The sequence below is a fragment of the Manis pentadactyla genome, chromosome 8, assembly GCF_030020395.1.
Source record: "Manis pentadactyla isolate mManPen7 chromosome 8, mManPen7.hap1, whole genome shotgun sequence".
Lineage (NCBI taxonomy): Eukaryota > Metazoa > Chordata > Mammalia > Pholidota > Manidae > Manis > Manis pentadactyla.
In genome coordinates, this window is record NC_080026.1 from 129,509,393 (window position 1) to 129,531,276 (window position 21,884).

Sequence of the window (21,884 nt, forward strand, 5' to 3'; positions counted from 1 at the left end):
TTCCTTCAACACGCAAATTTGATTCAGAATTCATGTGGGGTCTTCATTTGCCACTGTGTCAATTGGAAAACATTCCCAAAAGACTTCTCATCGTTGTATTTTCTACTTGTATATTTGTTTGTAATCTGATGCTGAGCAAAGCTGAGACATACCCTTGGCTCTATGCATACTCCAGGTGATCACAGAAAGGCCCATCGCTGCGCTGGGCCAGTCTTCAACACGCAGGCCCAGGTCCTGCACCAGCGTCACTGGGGAGCTTGTCAGGAAGGCAAAGTCCCAGCCCACCCGGGACCGCCGGACCTGGCATTAGCTCTGGGGGTGGGGCCCAGCACCCAGTTTCACAGGCCCCCCAGATGGGTCTGGGCTCACCTTTGAATGCTGCGGAATTAAGCTAAAAGCTGCTCTGTACCGGTGTGGCAAGTAAGGCCTTTGCTTCCTCAATAAGGAGAGGCCAGCAGAAGCTTGGCGGCGTCTGTGTCCCCCTGTCCACCAGAGTGTGTGTGACATTGCGTAGGGGCAGAGCTCACTGTGAAGGGGCACAGAGGCAAATTCGTGCCTGACAAAACCTCTGCAATGCAGTTTCATCCCTTCTGCCTATTACCACTGGCATTCCTCATAAGAAAATTTGCCAGAAAGCTAATTTACCCCTTGTAGGTCCATTCTTTACACCTATTTTTTTCTGATTCACTTGGAATGTTCTGCCAAATGTTAAGCTTTTCATTATGACTCAGGAGCCCTATCATGAGCTAACTTATAGCCTTGGGCCACCGGAAGGAGAAGGTGATGTCTGGATATTTGCACAAAAACAGCCCCTGGTTCCCTACCACTTTGAGTCCTTGCACTTGCCTTCTAGATTTTTCTGTCTGTTCCTACCTTCAGCAGTTACCATATGTTGCTTCCTCAGTGTAGGTTCCTCAAATAGCCTCAGCCTCCCTTCTAATCTGGGTTGGAAGACAGATAACCCTGGTGGTCAAACTGTGTACAGGCTGAGAGTAAATGGCCTGAGGGAGATTCCTGTGCACCCCATCCCAAGCCTGGCTTGCCAGCCCTCTCTCCTTCCCCAGCCACGGCCCCTCGATGTGCCTCACCTTGTCCAGCTGGATGGGACGGCTTCTAGGATGTTTAGTTTTAACTGAATTCTTCCAAGTTAGGAATAAACATTGGTTTCAAACCAAGGTGTAGGTAAGGAGATCAGTTACCTGGTCTTGGAGTTTCTGGAACATCAGCGGATGTGGTTCTTCCAGTATCTTCTCATTGAGCCGGGACTGACCCTCGACGTTGACTTGTGATGAGGCCTTGCTGGACAGAAAGGTCATATAGATCTCCTTTGCTTTTTCTTGCATCTGGGGGAGACACAAGGAGCCTATTACACCCTTGAGCTTGGCCCTTCCTGCCTGAGCCCAGGTCTCGGCTCTGGCCGGGCCAGAAGTTGCTGTCACTGTAAGAGAAGCAGCTCTGAAGCCCTCTGGGCGCTGGTTGCTGCCCCAGAGCTCAGCTCTCTGGTGGTTGGCCCTGCCCTCCCGATCCCTGTGTGTCTGTAGCCACATCTCCCGTCACAAAAGTGCTACACTATATTCTATTAGAAATAATGACAGAAAGAATCCTGACCCAGAGTGGGTGACATTCTGTACCATTCAGGTCCATCCTGTGAATTCTCCAAAATAAGGCCCCATAGGAATAGTATTCAGCCATAAAAAGGAATGAAGTACTAACACATGTAACAACATGGATGATCCCTGCAAACATTACACTGAGAGAAAGAAGCCAGACGCCAAAGGCCACGAATTACCTGATTGCATTCATATGAAATGTCCAGAATAGACAAGTCCGTAGAGACAAAAAGATGACTGACTGCCCAGGGCTTATGGGGGTGGATATGGGAGTGTTTGCCTAAAAAGTAAGGGTCTTCTCTCTGGGGTAATGAAAAAGTTCTGGAACTATATGGTGCAGATGGCTGTACAACATTGTGAATGTACTTAATGCCACTGAACTGTACACTTTAAAAAAGTAAAAATGAGAGCCCTAAAAAATGGCTAAAATGGTACTATGTGCATTTCACCACAATAAAAAAAATTAAGTTAACCTATGCACACCGATCCTAACTAGTTATCAAACACCTCCTATGTTCCAGACATACGCAAGGTGTTTCAGAGCCACGGTCCCATTTCCTTCTCCCCCTGAGAATCCAGCAAAGGGCCATCTTCCTCTTAGTGCCACTTCCCTGATGAGGACACCGAGGCCAGGAGAGACGAGGTGGTTCATTCAAGGACCCTGCAAGGAGACTTAGGACTGTCTGACTCCAAAGCCTCGGGTTTCCATCCAGTTCCATGCCTGTGAGACACGTTATTCCCTCTGGGTTGTGCAGGATGTTTGCATTCCAGGGCAGGGTGCATTTTTCAGGTAAATGAGGTATGAGCATGAGCACAGGAGAGGACGCTCACTGGCCCCTCTGAGTCCCAAGTGCAGTCCTGCCGGGAAACCTCAGTCCTAGGTAGGGCCCAGCCCTTGACAGGCTCGTAAGCAGTTGGAAAAGGTACACATGATTGTCACTTACATTGCATCAAATGCCAACGGTGGCTGGAGCAAGAACACTCTCACGGTAAGTACTTTGTCGCAGGAACACCTTGCCTCCTTGCTGGGGCCCAGAAGGGAGCCTGTCCTCCAGGGCATCCCCTGAGAGCTCTATTTTCTCCTAGAGAAAGGAGACTTCCTGGGTTTGTACCTAACTGGCAGCAAAGATGGGGGCCGTTTCTCTAAATATGAGATCCTAAAGTATTACCTCACCCCACAGGGCAAGCTGGAAGACAAATGCTTCTGAAGTGCAGCCAAGAAGCTATCACTTGTTGGGGGAGTAAGGGGGCCTTGCGGGACCTAGAAAACAGCCAGTCTCTCCAGAAGCCCAGCTGGGATCCTGCACAGGGGGCAGAGCTTGGCTTAGAAAATCCCAGGCTCTGAAAACCTTTGGCCTTAGGGAAACCACCAGATGGCTTCAGTACCCAGTGCTTGAAAGGAGAGGAAAAGCAGCCCTTTAACTTATTTTGAGTCACTAGCTGACAAAAGACCTGGTGAGGTTGAGGCCTGACCCTCCCCTGTCCCCAGAAAGAAAGCATTGACAGTCTGTGCAGGAAGACCATGCAGGTCACAGACAACACCCAAGGCCATGGTGTCAGTTCTTGATCGACTATTAACATAAACAATGAGTTGATGCCAGGCGCAGAGACACAAGGAGCCTCTTCAGAGGAATATGGCAATGTGGCTATTCCAAGGGACAAGCCTGAGACCATCACCGGGACCCAGGCGGGGCAGCACGCTGGGCTGCTTGCCTCTCAGGGACCCGCCGCTCCTTGAGGCCGGGAGCCCCACTCCCACCCCCATTCTGTCAGAGAGGAACATGTTTGGAAAACCACTTCCTGCTTTAATGATACTTCGTAAAAAGTAGGCTTTCAGCTGGTCAGATTAGCGAATTCCATGCAGAGCTCTGGAAGAAGAAACCATTTTGGGCCTCCCTGCCCTTGAACACGCATCTGTGTGCACACACACGTTTTCCAGATGAATTCAGGCTATCTTGGGTGGTTCTGAAAAGGAGAAGTGTAATTAGTGGTGTGGGGGTGGGAAGAGCCAGAAGGGGCCCAGAGGACAGGCAGCAGGCAGGGGGAAGCACGGGGCTGCGGGTACACGAGCCTCCGGGCCCCTCAGCCCTGCCCTCGCGCCCCCAGCCACCCCTCGAGTCTCCGTCTGGGAACAGCGTCTGCAGCCACCCCCATCTCCGACTGCGCACACCCGTGGGACCGGCCTCGGCAGCGGAGCTTATCTGGGCCAGGATGGGAAGCGTGACCGAAAAGGGAAACCCTGAGACAGCCGACCGCAGGCCGGTCACGGGGAGGCCTGGTGTCCGTGCCCGGAATATTTAACAAAAAAGAAGAACTAGGTCTCTTGAGTTATTTTGGTAGATTTTCCAGGGCTTGTTAACCCTGTCCTGGCTCCTGTCAGGACAGGAACTGAACACCCCCCGCCTGGCAGGCAGAGTCGCCCAGGGCTCTGAGTCGGTGCGCCCTGCCTGGGCGGAGGGCCAGCCTCTCTTCTCGCCCCTTCAGCCTCCACCAGAGCACCTCCTCCACGGAGAGCAAACGTGCCTGGCATCTGACCCTGCCCCAGGAGGGGCCGGACAAGGATTCCCCCGGGGCATATGTGATGGCTTCAGGCATCAACCTGAGGGCTGCCAGTGGGAGCAATCGCAACCAAGGGGGCTCCCCCCAGGCACACCACCTGTCCGAGTCCGGGGCCTGCCTTCCACACTGGCTCCACATCAGCCGAGGCAATGCTCAGGCAGACGTCAGCCCCCAAACGCTGCTCCCAGCAAATGCATGTTTAGGAGAAGCAAATTCCCCTCAAACCCAGCCCCAGAAACACAGATCTCCTCAGAAGAGCAGCGAGGCCTCAGCAGCCCAAAGCTCAGAAGGGCCTCGTCTTGCGTCTTGCTTCCTCTCCCTCACCCCACAAGCCTGCTTTAACTTTTTTCATTGGCAAAATGAAATAAAACCCCCTTTTACTCCACATCCCCCTGTAGCCAGTAACCTCCCACCTGCTGATTTTATACGGAAACATCTCAGAAGAAAAGTGTGCGCTTGGACCTCCGTTTTCCCCCTGCTGCTCGCTCCTCAACGGCTCAGCCTGGCTTCCGTCCGCCTGTCCCCTCTCCCCCACCTCCCACCCGCTCACCGGAGCTCCCGGCGCAGCCGCGGCCGCTCCCTGGCCTCCGGCCCCCCTCACCACAGCTGTCCTCTCAGGACTCTCCAACATCTCCCTTTTTTTTTTATGTTTCCTTTGTCAGCTTCTGTCCCTCTGTCCCCAATAAAGTCTGGGGTTTCCCCTAGTTCTGTCCTAGGCTGACTGCTTTCCTAGCCACATGCTCCCCCAAGATTTCAGCCCAACCCTCTCCCCAAAGCTCCTGACCACGTAGCCAACTGATTTCCAGAAATGTGAGCATGGATGTCCCACAGACACCTCATACCTAACACCAAGGAAAGAAGCGGTCCCCTCCTGGCCAGTGGGTCCTGCCGTCTCTACCTCAGGAAGCTGGGAACCACAGTCCCCTAACACCTCCCTCACCCCCACCCACCTGTCCCTGAGTTCTGCTCGCATTGCCTCCTGCACAGCCCCATCAGCCTGGCCTCTCCATGTCTGTCATGTCTGTCACTCTGCCGCAGATGGACAACAGGAGAAAATACGTAAGAAACGTAAAGGATTGAGCCACTACCTTCATTAAAGAGAATGAAGCAAAGAAATGTCAAGTAAATGACTTGAGAATATTTCTGAGAACTGGCTCAGGAAATGGAAAGCAGGCAGAGATAGTGAACAGCTCTGCAGAGAGCAGCAAGAACCTAAGCTCCCGCACGGCTGGGGTGGGGGCGCACCGACAGGAGGCGTCTCGAACGTCAGGAACTCAGGGGCATCAGGGAACCTGGACAGAAGGGATGAGGAGGGCCGCAGAAAGACGCCGCTAGACCCAGGTCCCCACTCCCAACCCTGAGCAGCCGTCTCCCTCCCTGCAGTCCCCCCTGTCCCTGAAGGACTGGGGCTCTCTTCTCTAAAGAAATCCATACAGGGAGGCAGAACAGAGGACCAAAGGAGGGCGGGGATGAGATGCCAAACCCAACCGAAGGGTTCAGTGACATCCCATACACACACCCGGCAGACTTCTCCCAACCCGGTTGATGGGAGGTGTGTTTAGTTTACAAAAAGATCTGGGCTGTGGCCGCCAGGAAGAGACTAGAGGGCCCTTGTCTAGAGAAAATAAAAGCAGAAAAAAATCCCATAGAAAGATTTGAAGAGAAAGCAGCAATCTCCAAAAGAAGAGTGGGGACCAAAAGCCAAAGAGATGAAAACGGGAGGGAAAAGAGATCAAATCAAGGGCTCGGTCAGGGGAGGAGGGTCATCACTGAGAGAGGCTAGGGAAAACAGACAGCAAGGAGCCCCTATAAAATAATGGTAGTGATGAGAATATTTCCCAGAACCATGAATAATTTCTGGATCAAGAGGCTCCAGAAAATACCCACACAGTGAATGACACCCACTCCCCTGCTTCAAAGCCTCGACTGTACAGCTTTAGAATATTCGTGGTAAAAAGAAGATCCTACACTACACCAGAGAGAAAAGGCAAAGAAAACAAAACGGCTTACATATGAAATAGTGATTCTGAACAAAAATGGAAGCCAATGGGACAATGTCTTCAAAATTCTGAATTTCAACCTAGAATTAAATTCTATGCTCTGGCAGATTATCCATGAAGTGGGACAGTAAGAAAAAAATAACACTTTCACTCAACAAGATTTTAAATATCTACCTGCCATGTCCCTTTTTCTCAAGAAGCTATTGCTGGACATGCTCCACGGAGATGAGGGTGTAACTCAGGAAAGAGAACCTGGGTCCAGTAGGCAGGAGCAGGGGCACCCCAGGGGAGCTGGCTGGAGGGCCCCAGGAGGACTGGCCCCAGGGGAATCCGGGCTGCAGAGAACCTGAGAGGCCAGAGCCCATGCAGCACTGTGTGGAGAAGCATTTCGAGGGACTACTGGCGAGTATAAAAATAGGACAAGCAAAAAGTGGCCCAAGAGAAATGTAATCACAGCATCCTTCTTTGGCTCAGCATGAACAAGAAGCAAAAAAGTCTTAGAGTGGAAATGCAGTAGACAGGGATGTAAGTAAGTGAAAGCTCAGGCAGAGAAAGAGGAAGTTGTGGACAACATCTAGAAGTGATGAGGGAGCCAGGAAGGAACGGAGACACGGGGTGAGCCGATGCCAGACCCAGGCCCTCCGGGTGAGCAGCTCAGTCCAGCCCGGGCCAGCCTAGACCCAGCCGAGTCCACGCTGGAGGACAAAGGTTGGAAGGAGCAGCCAAACCAGAGGGAGGGTGAACCCTAGAGGGTGCTGAGGGGTGGAGGGAATGAGCCTTTCTTACTCCAGCCGCTTGCAAAAACGGAGCGAATTTTATATAAGGAGCCCGGGTCACTTTCGGATTTTTTAAATACTTTTTTTCAAATAAAGAAGATGCTGTTTTAGCCTTTTAGGAAAACTTTACTATTACTTTAAATAAGAACATCAAACATTCTAAAATCCTGGATCAACTTTTAATGTTAATTAAACATAATAAAAATAATACATACCATAAACCCCTCCCCCATAGCTCTGCTAACTCTAAAACACCATAAAAACGCAAGTACCATTCTATTTCATTACTGGGGCAAGTCACTCTTGGTGCCACGATTATTAGAAATCTTTACCACCCCACCCCCACTCTCAGTTTGGTTTTTACAAATCCATACAAGCTGCCAAATCATGTGTTGATGAATGAATGAATGAATCGGTGGTAGGCAAAGAATGAACACCTTGTTGGGCTTTTACTGAGATTTTCTAAGACATAAATGCTTTGTTTCACAAGACAGGTATATCTCACCTGCTAATTCATGAGGAAGGGGCACTTTACAGAAAAATTTCGAACCATAAAGAAACTGCAAAGGAAGAAAACCTCTTTGAAAGCTGCCTGCTGACTATGAATGCATGGAAGATACAACAACCCCCAGAACTTCTGAAGCCCCCCACCCCTGTAAATGCAGAGTGTCAAGAGACCCCAAACCAAGAGGCTGCTTTCCTGCCTGCCAGGGCAAGAAGCACAGACCAGAGCAGACCGCCCTGTTGCACTGTGTGGAGCACCTTGGACACACAGGCACCAACAGACCTGAAGGCAGGCTCATCTCTCCCCTCCATGCCCAAGCCTGTGACTGCCGCACGCGGTGAGAGGGGACCCTGCCCGCGGCGGGTGCTCAGGTGTCTGCTAAGCTAGTGGAGAGAGCTGTCAGCACACAGGTGTGCCAGGCCCTGTTCTAGGCACTCAGATGGGGAGAAGACACTCAGTGAGGGAGAAGACAGAGCTCGAACCTTATGGAGCCTGCACAACAGAGAAAGAAGCAAACACAGAGGATCAGTACAGTTGATCCTTAACAATGTGAGGGTTAGGGTCCCAGCCCCCATGCAGTTGAAAATCCACGTGTAACTCTTGACTCCCCCAAAACTTTACTAATAGCTACTGTTGATTTTATGGTATTATAAGACAGACTGAGATGCACATGCATTTTATGTATTCATGACATACCTCACTTTTTCTTAATTTTTTCAATATTTGTAGGCTACCCAGTGAGTTTTTTCAAATTGTTGCAAATCTCCAAAAATGTTTCCAATACATTTATTAATTCGTGGTTACCAAAGGTTCAAGGTTAACTTCTTTACTATCTTACTGTTTAACTTAACTCGCTTATTGAGTTATTATAAACACTGTCTGATGTTTCTTTATTTCTCTCCCTTCTTATTCCTCCTCCTCCATTCTTTATATGTTGGGTATTTTATTCTGTGCTCTTTTGTGTTTCCTTTGACTGCTTTTGTGGGTAGTTGATTTTATTTTTTGCCTTTAGTTAGTATTTGGTTGGTCTGCTTTCTTTGCTGTGATTTTATTTTCTCTGGTGACATCTCTTTAGCGTTAGGAGTGCTCCCATCTAGAGCATTCCCTCTAAAATACCCTGTAGAGGTGGTTTGTGGGAGGCAAATTCCCTCAGTTTTTGCTTGTCTGGGAATTCTTTAATCCCTCCTTCATATTTAAATGATAATCATGCTGGATACAGTATCCTTGGTTCAAGGCCCTTCTGTTTCATTGCATTAAATATATCATGCCATTCTCCTCTGGCCTGTAAGGTTTCTGTTGAGAAGTCTGATGATAGCCTGATGGGTTTTCCTTTATAGGTGACCTTTTTCCTCTCTCTAGCTGCCTTTAATACTTTGTCCTTGTCCTTGATCTTTGCCATTTTAATTATTACGTGTCTTAGTGTTGTCCTCCTTGGGTCCCTTCTGTTGGGGGTTCTGTGTATTTCCATGGTCTGAGCGACTATTTCCTCCCCCAGTTTGGGGAAGTTTTCAGCAATTATTCCTTCAAATACACTTTCTATCCCTTTTTCTCTCTCTTCTCCCTCTGGTACCCCCATAATGCATATATTGTTCCTTTTGGACTGGTCACACAGTTCTCTTAATATTGTTTCATTTCTGGAGATCCTTTTATCTCTCTCTGCGTCAGCTTCTATACATTCCTGTTCTCTGGTTTCTATTCCATCCAACACATTTATTGAAAAAAATCCATGTATAAGTGGACAAACGCATGTATAAGCAGTTCAAACCCATGTTGTTTAAGGGTCAACTGTAAATAAATTATGCAAGGTACCAGAAAGTTGTTAAGTGCTATGGAATGATCTGGCTGGATAATCCTGATGAAAGAATGAAAAAACTGCACAAGTCCTATTTAAAATAACAGAGACAAAAGTAACATTCATGTCCATCCCATAACTGCCTTAGTCTGCTGTAGAGATAAGCCCTCGACAACTCTCTATAGGACCAGACGTGCTAAGTCTGATTGTGAAATTCAGTTGGGCGACTTCTTCCCCTGTTACTGTCCTCCTCCGCTTTTTAAAATTAGTGACTTAGAACTTACTCCTGGTTTTACTTCCCTTGCAGCCAGACGCACAAGAGTATACACAGGCCCTGGAGTCAGAGACCTGGGTCTGTATCCTGGCTGTGCATGCACCAAGCCAGGTGGCCTTTCAAGAGTGCCTCCTTTACCTACCAGACCACAGCCCCTGCATCTGGAAGGATGGGAACTGTCCTGAGGCTCTATGTGATGACCCAGACTGAGGCCTGACAGCAAGGGCCTCAAGATGCGTCCTCCCTTTGCCGTCCATCTACATTCTCAGGCAGCTGGCTGGTGAGGCAACATTCCTGCAGTGAAGCAATCACCAGGCACGTTCCAAGTGCAAAGATGCAGACTGAAGAAGCCTATGCTGGGTGTCGGGGATTCGGGGGCAGAGCAGGGCCGCCAGATTCTGGAAGCGCTGTCTGTAGGATGGGATGGGATGACGCAACCTAATCCCATGGCCTTCCAGTGTTCACCTTGGCACCCAGGTTCCCCAGGTGTCAGCTTGTCCCCGTCCCAGCCTCCAGCACAGCACAGCCTGCCTGTCCCTCAAGCACGACCCTCCTGCCTTCCAGTCTTCAGCTCTTCTCTCCAGGCCCTCCTCCCCACATGCTGTCACCTCTTCCAGGAACACTACCCCCACCCACAAACTCCACTTCAGCTTAAAAGTCACTTCCCAGGGATAACACTGCCACGGAACCACACTTCCCATTTTTGTACTCATCACAAAGGCTTGTTTGGCAAGCGGCTTCCCCTCTTGATGCCTGTTCCCTAAAGAAGCTCATCTGTGTTGTCCTGTGTGTTTCTCATGCTTTCCATGAGGCCTAGCCCTAAGCAGGCACCCCACAAAGATCTGGGGAACTCAACCACATTGAAGGGCTCACCAGCATGGTGCATGTGGGCAGTGGCTGGGTGACCTCGGGGCACTGGTTCAGGTCCCAGCTCAGCTGCAGGGGCCGCTGACTTCCTGGTTTGTACAGTGCAGCAGTGGGCTGGCCCGCCTGTAGGCCCCTCTCACCTCCAGGTCACAAAGATCCAGGCCAAGGAAAATCTGTTCACCTGCTGGACTCTGTGCTCGAGTTTTAGGGTGAGGCTGGAGGAATCAATTGCACAGCCCAGCATATAGCTGTGGTTGTCCCCAGACCCCATCCTGCATGCTAGGGGCAAATAGGAATGAGCTGTCCTTCCAGCCCCATCCTAGCTTCCCCAAGCAGTACCTCCCATCCACTCAGCACTTTTTCCCTGAGGCCATTCACCGACACCCTGGAGGCCCAGACAAAGTTATCCAGGAGGAAGCAAATGCCAAGGGTCAAGACACGACTGTTTTCTAGCCAATCTCAAAAATTCAAGCTAACGGGAACCAATCTTAGAATCCATCCTTGCCCCTACAGAGAGGAAGGCTGTAGAGGGAAAGCCACACTGCTCCATCCTGGGGGAAATGTGCTGGAGTCCAGAAAGCCTTTGAATAAACCAGTGATGGACATTTTCCGAGCTGTCGTCTGCAAACACGGAATGGCTGCTGGCTTCGTGGATTCCAGCTTTTGGAGACAGAGGCTCAAAGGCTGGCAGCGCACAAGCTACATCTGCTCATGGATGTGTTTTGCTTGGCAGGCAAGGTTTCACATTTTAAAAAAATTAGCTCCAACATTTATAAAATCGGATCATTTCACATAAGAATCCCAATGTCTGGCTTCTCTGGGCTTTCGGTGGGAGAAGATGGGGCCTTAGGAAAAAAGGCCCCTCAGGGTTCTGGGAGCAAGGTAGGTAAGTGAAGACCTAGGTGGGCAGAACTCGAAGCAGGGAAAGTCTAGACAGCCACAGACCCCAAAGTGTTCACTGCCAACAAGCAGCCACAGCCCCTGGAGGCAGGACAGGCTGCCCCTGATGGCCCCAGGCCCCACCACTCCCTACAGCCTCACACCAAAAGCCTTACTCACGCACATCTCTTACTGGTCCCCATAGGCATTTAGCGGGCAGCCTCTTAGAAATCCACAGGCGTGGGTCTCCTGAACACACCCAATCCACAGGCTCCTTCCCATAATCTCCTGCACCTCCCCTTACACCTAACTTTCAATGGCAGAAAATCCAGCTGACCCTGGAATTAGAGGCTACCCCCTGCAAAGAGCACACGTCTACCCAGGAGGAGAGTCAGAACTTTTTATGTGGGGCGCCTGCCAACTGTGTGATGTTTTGTGGAGTTATATTGAATAATTGACAATCCATCTGATTCGCATTGTTCTCCTATTACCAGACATCTGCTTATCATCTTCCTATGTGTGTATAAAATGCCGACGTCAAACTCTGGGGGAAAGCATCCTCAGAACTTATTCATGAAGAAATAAATCATAAGTGATGATGAACTCCAAATGCATGAATTGTTATTTTTACTTTAAATATTTGTCCATTTGAACAGCTCCATTTAAAAATGAATACATTTTCTTTTTAAAATTATTAATCCTTGATCAATACAAGATACCTTATCTGAAGCTTAAATCTTCCCCCAAATCCAATATGGATCGCATTTCTTTCGGCAATTTCAAAATCTATTGGAAAGGCAGCCATAACCTTATCAGGAGGGAAAAAAAATTACCCAGAATGATTACAGAATAGAAGAAATACCTGCTTCTTATCTTGCGTTTTCTTAAAATCTTCACATGCTAGCCAAAATAAAACATTTTCTTCACTGAATTCCTTTTTTAAAAATTCCTATGGATGAAAAGAAGAAAAAAATATCAAACAGTATTTTACTTTAAAACGAACAAATTAATGCATTTCCCCTTTAAGGACTGATTTGGCAAACTTCAACAAATGAGCATGGTCCCATCACCCCATGAAAACTCCACCCTGAAAAACAAAGTGTATGTTTAATGTTAAAGGGAGAATTTCATATGCATTTGAACTTAATGGCTTTGACATAGTAAGAAAGAGTAAAAATGAAGCCAGGATCTACTCATGATTCTAAGCTGACAATAAATTACCAAAGAGTAAATTAAAGTGGAAGATAGATTAATTCCTTCCAGACAGTGTTTAAACAAAGTACATTCCTCTAAAATCAGGCCCTTTTTTTTAAACAAAAGAAAAGAAAACATATTAAGCATGTCTAAAAATGCCATGATGAAAACTATTTTAAGTTGGAGGTGTGTTTTCTTTCGGCAAATGTTGGAGATTAGTGGCACAGCCAGCGGTTCTCCTGTGGGCAGGAAAGTGACCCTGAGATCTGACAACACTCAGCATGGCCTAGTGTCCAGGAATGTTAGCAGCCCTGCCCACCACCTACCTCCCTGGGCACGGCAACAGGGATCGAAACCATGAAGGCTTAACCTGGCCTGACCTGACACTTAAAGACAGAAGCTGGTGGGACTCGGCAATACAGGGAATTCTTGAAATTTACATGTGGTTCTTGTGACACCTGGGGTTTCCTCTGGCCAAAAAGGTTATTTCTAGGAAGCACCCACACTTCCCCATCCGTCAGCCCCCCCCTTTGGGTTCAACTTTACTTTTTGCCAGCTGTTGTCCAGCCTCTCTCAGTCTGCTACCAATGGATCCTGAGAATCCCCAACACACAAGAGAACAAATTTCAGATTAGAAGACCCAGACCAACCCATCCTAGGTGTCTCAGAGCTGGAAATTCTTCATAGACTCTGCCAGTGAGCATGGTGGCCTCTTCTATACCCCACCCCCACACTCCCCCCATCCAACTGTATAAACACCAGAAGCTATTTACGCCCCTTGGTGCTGGATCACGTCTACCCAGGAAAGAATGACCTTGGTCACGCCAGGTGAGTTCTTATTCTCAAGCTGGGACAGGCAGTGTCCAAAAGTAGCCTGTGCCTCCCCCATATGCATCTAAACTTCTTCACGTGTTGCACTGATTCCCGCCAACAATGAAAAAGGCAAACCCTAAATCTTTTCACGCCTTCTGGGTCTTCAAGCAGATTCTCCAGAGAGGCCGCCCATTTGGCTGTGCTCTTGGGGCTCTGGTGGCTGCTGCTGGCGCTGCCATCACTGTCGTGGATGTCTGCAAAGCAAAGTCCAGACTGGGTATGTGGCCCAAAGATCCTGTCAGGTGACAAACTTACGTACAATGGTCATCCCCATCACCACCACTTCAGCGAACACCTATTAGGTTACATGCCAGCACCTATTCCAGGCACTTAACCCGGCCAACTCCTCCCAGTCCTGACAGCAGCCTTATGAAGGGGGTGTTACCTTTTCTTCCTTTAACACCAGAGGAAAACTGAGGCCCAGAGCCTCAGTACTTCCCGACAGTCCCCATACATCCTCCCCCACCCACCCACATGTCCAACTTGCAGGCAGCCCTCCAGTCTCACTCAAGCCGTCCTCCCAGGGACCTGGACCTTGACAGTGGCCTTCCCCATTACCTTCTGCACAGTCATATAATTAGAGTGCTGTGCTGTGACTATTTGCTCTACTGACACTCACTAGTCTGAAAGTTCTGTATATCCTTTCTTGCAGCAGCATGTAGCTCATTGCCTGACACATAAAAGTACGTACCAGAGCCAGGCCTAGGGTGTGCAAAGGGAGGCACTGGGCCACAGGTGCACAATTTAAGGGGGTTGCCCAAAAACTCAGGCATCAAGATAAGTGATACTTTCATGCAGTACTTTGAAAAACCAAAATTAATGCAAAAAATCCATAATGAATAAAATATCAAAACTTTTTAAAAAGCCGGGATTGATACTGATTTTTCCTTCTTTTTTTTGCCTCCAACTCCAGTATGGCTCAGCATCACACCCTTACTACCTGTTTAGACTGAACAAATGAATGATGCTGTACCCCGCACATACACTGTGCTCACTCAAGACACCTAAAAAACCTCTCAACCAAAGGACTGGGGACAGGGAACCTCCATCTAACGCATTTTGGCTTCTCTCTGAAGGAGGAAGTGATAGCATAATTGGCGTGTCTCATTCTACAGAATTTGACCCTTTCCTAGAGTCAAGGAAAAAGTCTGGGCTGTTACATCAGATGGCTCAGGTTCCAAACCCTGTTTGGCTGATTCAAATTGGGTGACCATTGGCAAAATTCTGTGCATAAGATGAAAACAGTTCTCCTCCCTCTCAGGTTATCTGCAGGATTAAAAGAGGAAACGCATCCAGCACCCAGCCTCTCACACTGGACTCTCAGCAAATGTTAGCTCCTCCCTCCCCTTCCTTAAAACAATGTTCTGTCAACGAACTATTTTTTTCTCTATTGCCTTTTTTTTGAAGTGGAGACATATTAGCACAAATATGTCTGAATCTAGGAGAAAAAAAACTTTTAATTAAGAAATCAGCAACACAAATCACTTTAAAAAGACAAATGAAAACCAGTCTTATAAATATTAATTGCTGTAAATAGCAAGGGGGCTATTTAAAACCTTTTTTGGAGTAAAGGTGTAGCAGAATACACTGGGCTTAATAGTAACTTAGCTTCCATGATCTCTTGTGTTCCACTGGGGGTCAACAAACATGTTAATTTCTCAAAACAGCTGAGACTCATCTCCCAGCATCTGGGAAAACTACCTGGATTTTAGACACTCACTGGTTGACTTGGGCTAAATAAAACGGAAGCCAGAAGCCCAGTGGGGGGCTGTGTTTCAATTCGGAGTAGTGTCGGAGCAAGTAAGAGAACTGTTTGGGACACATCCATTCCTTTAATGGAGAAGCAAACTCACTCAAATACATTACAAATGGACCTGACCCTTGTCTAAAGTGAACCTTCAGTTCGCAGATATTAAATTAGTTCCCTGCTCTCTTTGCAAATGTTAGAACGGCAAGCTTCTGAACACTAAGTTTCTTCCCAACGAAATATAAATCAAATTAAAAGATCATTACTATAAGAAATTTCTGCAACAGGGTTCATTCTGCCAAACATTTCACTAATTTACTCTTCTGTTCTTTACCCAGAGAATACAGTTTGACAGTTTACTCCATTTCCCCAGCAGATCTTCTGTTAAGTAAATAAATGTAGAGACACAAGTTCACTGTCCCAGGAACAATCTTAGGCAGCCGCAAATTTCTCTTGCCATTGCAGAACAACTACTTTGCCCACAAGTTTTCCACCTTGGGCTGAAAGGATTCCAAAACTCTTGACGTTCTTTTCAGTAATAAACCAAACCACATTTGGGTTTTCACTGCCATGCTGCCTTGCAAATAAATACATGTGGTGGCTTCCCATTTAACCAAAAGAGTGCTCTGGTTAACCAGATCTTCTGGTTAACTGAGAGATAAGAGTTGGCCTCACCATTAGACAATTGCTACCTCTGCCCACCCTTTATTTCATACTCTGATCATTTTTCACATTATGTTTCTGTGCCAGCTTTCCCTTGAACAAAAATTTTACAATTCAAAAGCCCTTAATCTGATCCAGTCTCCTTACTTTATAGACTGGAAATAAAGGTCCAGAGGGTAAAATGACCTACCAAGGTATCCCAGCTAAGGAACTGCTGGATGGAATCAGTATTAGGACTTGGGTTTGAGGGTAACTGCCCCCACCAGGACCATGTCCACAGAACCGCAGGGCTCCTGGGACAAAGCAATTTGTAATTGAGTGGCCCTTCCTGTAGATTTTCTCCTGGGCTACCATCTCCCAACCATCAAAAGGAATGAAATATATGTCCCACTGGCCCTGTCACAGAAGGGCACAGAATTTTCAGGGCTGGCCCAGAATGCACCGAGATGCAGCTCCTTTCCACAGCTCCCATTATTGGTTTCTGGCTTTGGGGCCTTGGATAAAGAGAAAAACCTTCTTGCCTTTTTACCCACCTTCTGCGCCCAAAGTTCTTCCTATAGGAATCTTCTACCCATGCTCTGTCTGTCATATATTTTCATTTTCCTAGAAATACTGCTTTGAAGAAATATTGTTCCAAGTCCTCCTGGTTGTATTACAATTTTTTATTAAGGCTTTTGGCTGTGCATTTTTTTAAATCTTCTTGATTGGTATCAATATAGATGGATTGACATATATCCAGATATATATCTGGATAGAACTGCGTTTGCAAACCCCATTCACTTAATGGTGTCTCTCTGTTCCAAGTCATTATTCCCAGCCTCCAGTAAGACCGAGCTGAGGTCCACTCCACTGGCACTGCCCTAGAGATTACCCCTTAAATTGGGGCATTGCTGTTACTCAGGGTCCCCTACTCAGGAGACTCACCCTATTTTCCAATGCACGTAAGCAAGGATTCCTAAGGTGAGTTCACTTCAAATGTTATAATCAGTCCAATAATGTTTAGGAGAAAGAAAGAACCTTTCTCCATAGAAAGCAGGTTTATTTCTGAACTTAAGAATAAAGCAAAACCGAGAACCCCCAGCCTTCCAACTCCTGGCACTTGAAGTTACAAAGGTCTGATACTCTTTCTTTCCTTTTTCATTGATCAAAGTTTCTATTTTATTTTAGATGGATTATAAGAAAGTAGGTTTGGAATGCACAGGTGGAAAAAAATTTAAGATTTTTCTAGCAGCTTTAAGACCACTCCAGCTAGTAAGGAGGTTTGGTGATAATATTTGCTTGTTTTAATTCTGCTGTTTCCATTTTTGCCTCTGGCCTCTTTACAGCATTTTAGGTCTTGAGACTGCTGCAGGTGCAACACTTATTTTTCAATAAATTTATCTGCAGATTAATCTGTCATTAACTAATAATAAGTTAACACTCATGGATGCTTTACAATGTGTTGGGTACTATCCAAAGCTTTTTCCATGGGTTAAGTCATCCACTTCTCACAATGACCCTCTGATATTGCTAATATTACCCCCACTTCACAGATGAGAAAACCGAGGCACAGTGACTTGCAAGGGCCATCCAGCTAGGAAATGGGGAGTCATGGTCCAAACACAGGCAGTGCTGCTCCTGAGCACATGCTCTTGCCATAGGCTCAACTGCCATGTTTGCTTTTGATACCTGCTGATCTGCACTCACAGAGGCTAGAACAGGATGCCTTGAAGAGAATAATGTGTAAAAACACTAAGAAAACTGAGAAAGAAACCAATTCCACCCAGATGAAAACCCATATAACCCTGGACCAGAATCATCTAGCATGCAAACACAATGTACATGTGATCTCCATTTATGTTTGTGCTGTTCTATGTGGTTTCTGACTTCAATAAAAGCCATTATTTCAAAGACAGGCACCGTAGCGCAGTGCAGATGGTTGACGCCGGTTGCCTGCAGCACATTGTGTAATGCATTATTTATAGATGCTGTGATGTCATATCTATCAGAGACCTTCTGAGACATTAATTCCTTGGGAATCCATACTCAAAAGGCATCTGTAACACTCATCAGAACTGAATGCTTATAGCATAGATCCCTGCCATTAGTCTGCAGGAAGGTCTGGGTAATGATCCTTCAGAGACAATTTCCCCAAGTCAATAATACTGTAGTAAAATCTCAATATCCAGCTTCCTCAACTGCAGAGTCAACGTATAGCCTCAAAGGGTCTGTCCTAAGTACCTCCCAAACTGACAGCACGTTAAGGAAACAAACTAAGCAACAAGCTCAGGCAAAGGCAGAAATGTTAACCCTAAATTCTAAAGTAGTTTGGTACAAAATGCACATGTGCACACTGCTTGAAAATACGTGAGGAAAGTGCACATCCCACAAAACTAATTTAAAACCTTATAGTATCTATAGCACATCAAACATACTACATTAAAAGAAAAGAGTCATCCCAACTTAGAAGCAGAGAAGCAGTTTGTTACAACTGGTGATCTATGTAAGGCTCCAAAGAAACTGGGTCATGGAAGCACACTATCTAAATATTACTTAAATGTTTATAAGCTCTAGTATCTAGCTTCTGAGAATAACTACCCTCAGACATGCAATTCCCTTGGTGGGGAGGCTTGTGTGAACTACAATTAGCAGAAAATAGTATAAAAATGAAAAATATTTTAAATAAAATAATCATCATCATAGTAAGCATCAAAGATGAGAGCAGCCAAATACACTGCAGAGGGTTGACTTGGCTCAGAAACGGCATCGTGGCATTTTTCACATGAGGTCTGAGACCTCAAAGAAAATCAAGTGTTCAGGCAGCACCTCCCTGGTGTGCCTAGGTCTGCACCCCGCACTCCCCCAGGCCGCGCCCCTCCGGACCACCACCTGGGCAAAGGGTGAGCTGAGCACATCTGCCAAAGCAGGTGGGGGGCATTCCTTACGGTCCATGCGCTGGGTCCACCTGGGGAGTTCAACACAGCAGACAGAAAAGCCACTGCCTTCTCAGAGACGCTATGTAAGACAGGCAGGGGCTGCAGGGCTCCCGAGCACCCGTGGGTCTGAAGGAAAAACAAGCCTCAACATCCTCTTTTGAGTGGACCGAACAACAGATGGTCACTGGTTTCCAGTTTCCACCAGAGGGAAGGAAATAAGAATGCTGGACTGTTGTTTGCAGCCTCCCTAGAATCCTTACTTTCTAGGCAAACGCCCAGAAAAAATAAAATTACCCAGGAATCCTACCCTGGGAGGGAAATGAAGACCCCACCATTCTTTTCTTCACTTCCAGGCAGCCCCTGTGTTTCCCCTGGGACCTGACATCAGGCAGACAACTGGTCTTGTCTCCCCCAGCGCCTGCCTCCAGGCAAATCAGTGACTGTGTCCCTCCAGGGTCAGTGAGGGAGATGGGGCATTTCTTGAGCATAAAAGCTGTGTCTCCTCAGGATCAGCGATAGCACTCACGTGTAGATTACTGTTGATAAATGTTCCTGCTGCAGTGGAGGCAGTGGAGGCAGGGCAGGGAGGACGACGGCTATAGAAACAGCTAGCACCTACTCTGTCCCACCTCCTTCGCAACAGCCTTGGAGGCCAGGCCATTGCTGGCCCATTTTACAGATGGGTAAACTGAGGCACTGAGAGGCTAGTCACCCAGCTGGGATTCAGCCCTAGTTGTCTGACTGCAGAGCTGGAAAGGGAAGGACAGTGAGGGATGCAAGCAATGAAAGGTGGGGCCCTTTCTCTCACGGAACTTAAAATTAATTGAGAAGATGAGACCTGGAGTTCCCAGATGGCTGTCTGCCCACAGTGCCCCAGGCTGGCATGGCGTCTCCTTCACTGGGCCATGAAGAAATGAGAATAAGGATAAGTAAATACTTACCAAGCGAACTGTGTTGATACACTAAGGGCAACCCCGGGTTGTTTTTTTTTAAGTCGGTAATTGTATTTACTTATATGGTGCAAAATTCTAGAGATTAAAAAAGGAGCACCATGGAGCAGGCCTTTCTGTCATCTCTGCTACCCAGCACCTGGCCCTGCAACACCCTCTAGAAGATTCTTTTGTATCAGGACAGTTCTTGACATGCAATTGTATCTTTCCTGCTACTGGGGTTAAAATGTCCTTTCATTCATGGAATGATCCAGATAGTTGATGACGGTGTTGTCTTTAGTGTTCTGACTGGAGACAGGAAGGAAAGAGAAAAGGAAGAGAGAAAGAAGCAAGGCAGGGAGGCAGGGAAGAGAAAAGCCGTCAGCTAGCCAGTCCCTACGTGTGCTCTAACAAGAGGACTGAAGGGGCGCTGGCTGAGGTCATGCAGCTCTGGACGTGGGTCAGAGATTTGAGCTCTCTGGTCTGTCCCTTCCGCAATGGGCACTCCAGATGAGTCCCTGCCCCTTGGTGGCCTCTGCAGCTGTCCAGGGAGAGACGAAATGGACAGGCTACATTTAGACAGACAGGGAGGGAGGCTGGAGGCCTGGGGCAGTGGGGAGACCCAGCACTGGGAGAAGACAAACGGCAGAGGACACCCTCGAGGAGCAAAGCACAAAGGTGAGAACATCCTGCCCCCAAGAGCAGAATGGGGAGCTGGGGAGGTGGGACCGGGAGAGAAGTCAGGCCAGAGTCAGGGCTGCTGAGCCCCTCACAACGGGGGCAGCAATGCTGACCCACGGGCATTTGGCAGGGCCCTCGACAGATGCGAACTTGCTTGGAAGGGAAATTTGTCCTAGGAAGTCTGCAAGGGACTGTTTCACTCCAGAGGCTGGCCCCTGACAGCTCTTATCAAGGAGCTGCTGCTGTCGCCTGCCTGGGCCCCCACTACCCCCACTGCCACCCCCGGGCTGCTGCAGGGAAGAGCTATCTGGGGGAAGCAGAAGAAACTGGTGAGAGTAAATTTAGTACAACTTAAATATCAAGTTCCCAGAGCCCAGCATCAGGGGGCCGAGGGGATTATTCAACCCCAGGGAGGAAAGTGACTCAGTTCAACCCGGAAGCCCTAGGAGATGGCCCAGCCAGGCACCTGCCTGGTTTTCCAAAATTTCCAACAATGAGGAAATGAGATATCAGTTGAAATACAAAGTCAGTCAAGGCAAATAAACTGCCATTAGGATGTCACACCCACAGTCTGTGGCTGCTCTTGGTGGCCTTCAATGCTGGCACCATGGACTCAGCTGGCTTGTGGACCAACCACATTTGCATAAAGCAACACCCCTCAGCCCCGCCTGGCCCCTCTGTCCCTGCTCTGCTCTCCCTGAACCCAGCAGGCCCAGGCCAGTGATGTTCTGCAGGGAAAGTTTCCCCAGCGGCCAAGACTGCCCTGCTGCCGGGTTGTTAAAACAAAGACTTTAAATTGCTATGTCAACTGTCATCTTTAAATAAAAACTTAAGCCCAGCCATAAATCTGAAACCGGTCCCAAGGGTTTAATGGGATAATGTACAACAGGCCAGGGGCAGGACCCAGGCCTGCTGGCAGTTGGGGGATTCCCCTGACCGGTCACCCCTCGGCCTGGTCCCAGCAGGTGGAAGGCTGTGGCCTGCCAGTGTTTTTCAGGTGAGTAGCAATGGTGTTTTCATCACTGCAAAGGTGGTGGACAGAGCCCTTCAAGGGGTCCTCACCCCCAGCAGCATAAGAACCAACCAGGGTGCTTACTGAAGACACAGCCTACTCTCCCTTCCTCTCGGGTCCCCAAAACTGAGGAGGAGAGTCTCGGTGTGGCCAGAAAGTCGCATTTAATCAAGCCCCTCCCCACCTCTACGTGGTTCATGAACACACTTTGAGAAATCTCAGAAAAGAGAATAAGGGATTCCCGTTTCAAACCATGGATTCAGAGGTTAAGAACTCCAACCCCGCAGTTTAAAGACATGATCTCCAAGATTTTGCTGAAAAACAGGAAAGGTTTAAGGTAGAAGGTGCTGGGGACACAGGACGGAAGCCAGGTCCAAAATCAGGAGTCCTACAGGGGAGGAGCGTATACAGTTTGGAGAGTCATTTTATGAAAAATAATTCAGATTACCAAAAAACAAAAGCAATACAAAACAAAACCTCAGTACAGGTTTCCGGGGATCACTTGGCTGGCTTCCCAGTACCTCGGCCTCTGGGCCCATATTTTCCTTTTCACTCGGCTCTTTTCCAGCTGCTGGTGATGACTAAACTGACAGGGGCTTATTTGTCCT

At 47.9% G+C, this 21,884-nt stretch overlaps 1 protein-coding gene across 1 annotated transcript in view; it reads right to left on the reverse strand.

Annotated features, from left to right (window-relative positions):
* RGS10 (regulator of G protein signaling 10) overlaps positions 1–21,884 on the reverse strand; it is a gene marked incomplete at its 5' end in the record, with an annotated part of 36,632 nt that overhangs the window by 11,712 nt on the left and 3,036 nt on the right. The window contains 3 exons of the mRNA XM_036898850.2: positions 1,200–1,343; positions 12,125–12,211; positions 13,405–13,523. Coding sequence (XP_036754745.2) covers positions 1,200–1,343; positions 12,125–12,211; positions 13,405–13,523 — 350 coding nt within the window. The remainder of the gene's footprint in view (positions 1–1,199; positions 1,344–12,124; positions 12,212–13,404; positions 13,524–21,884) is intronic.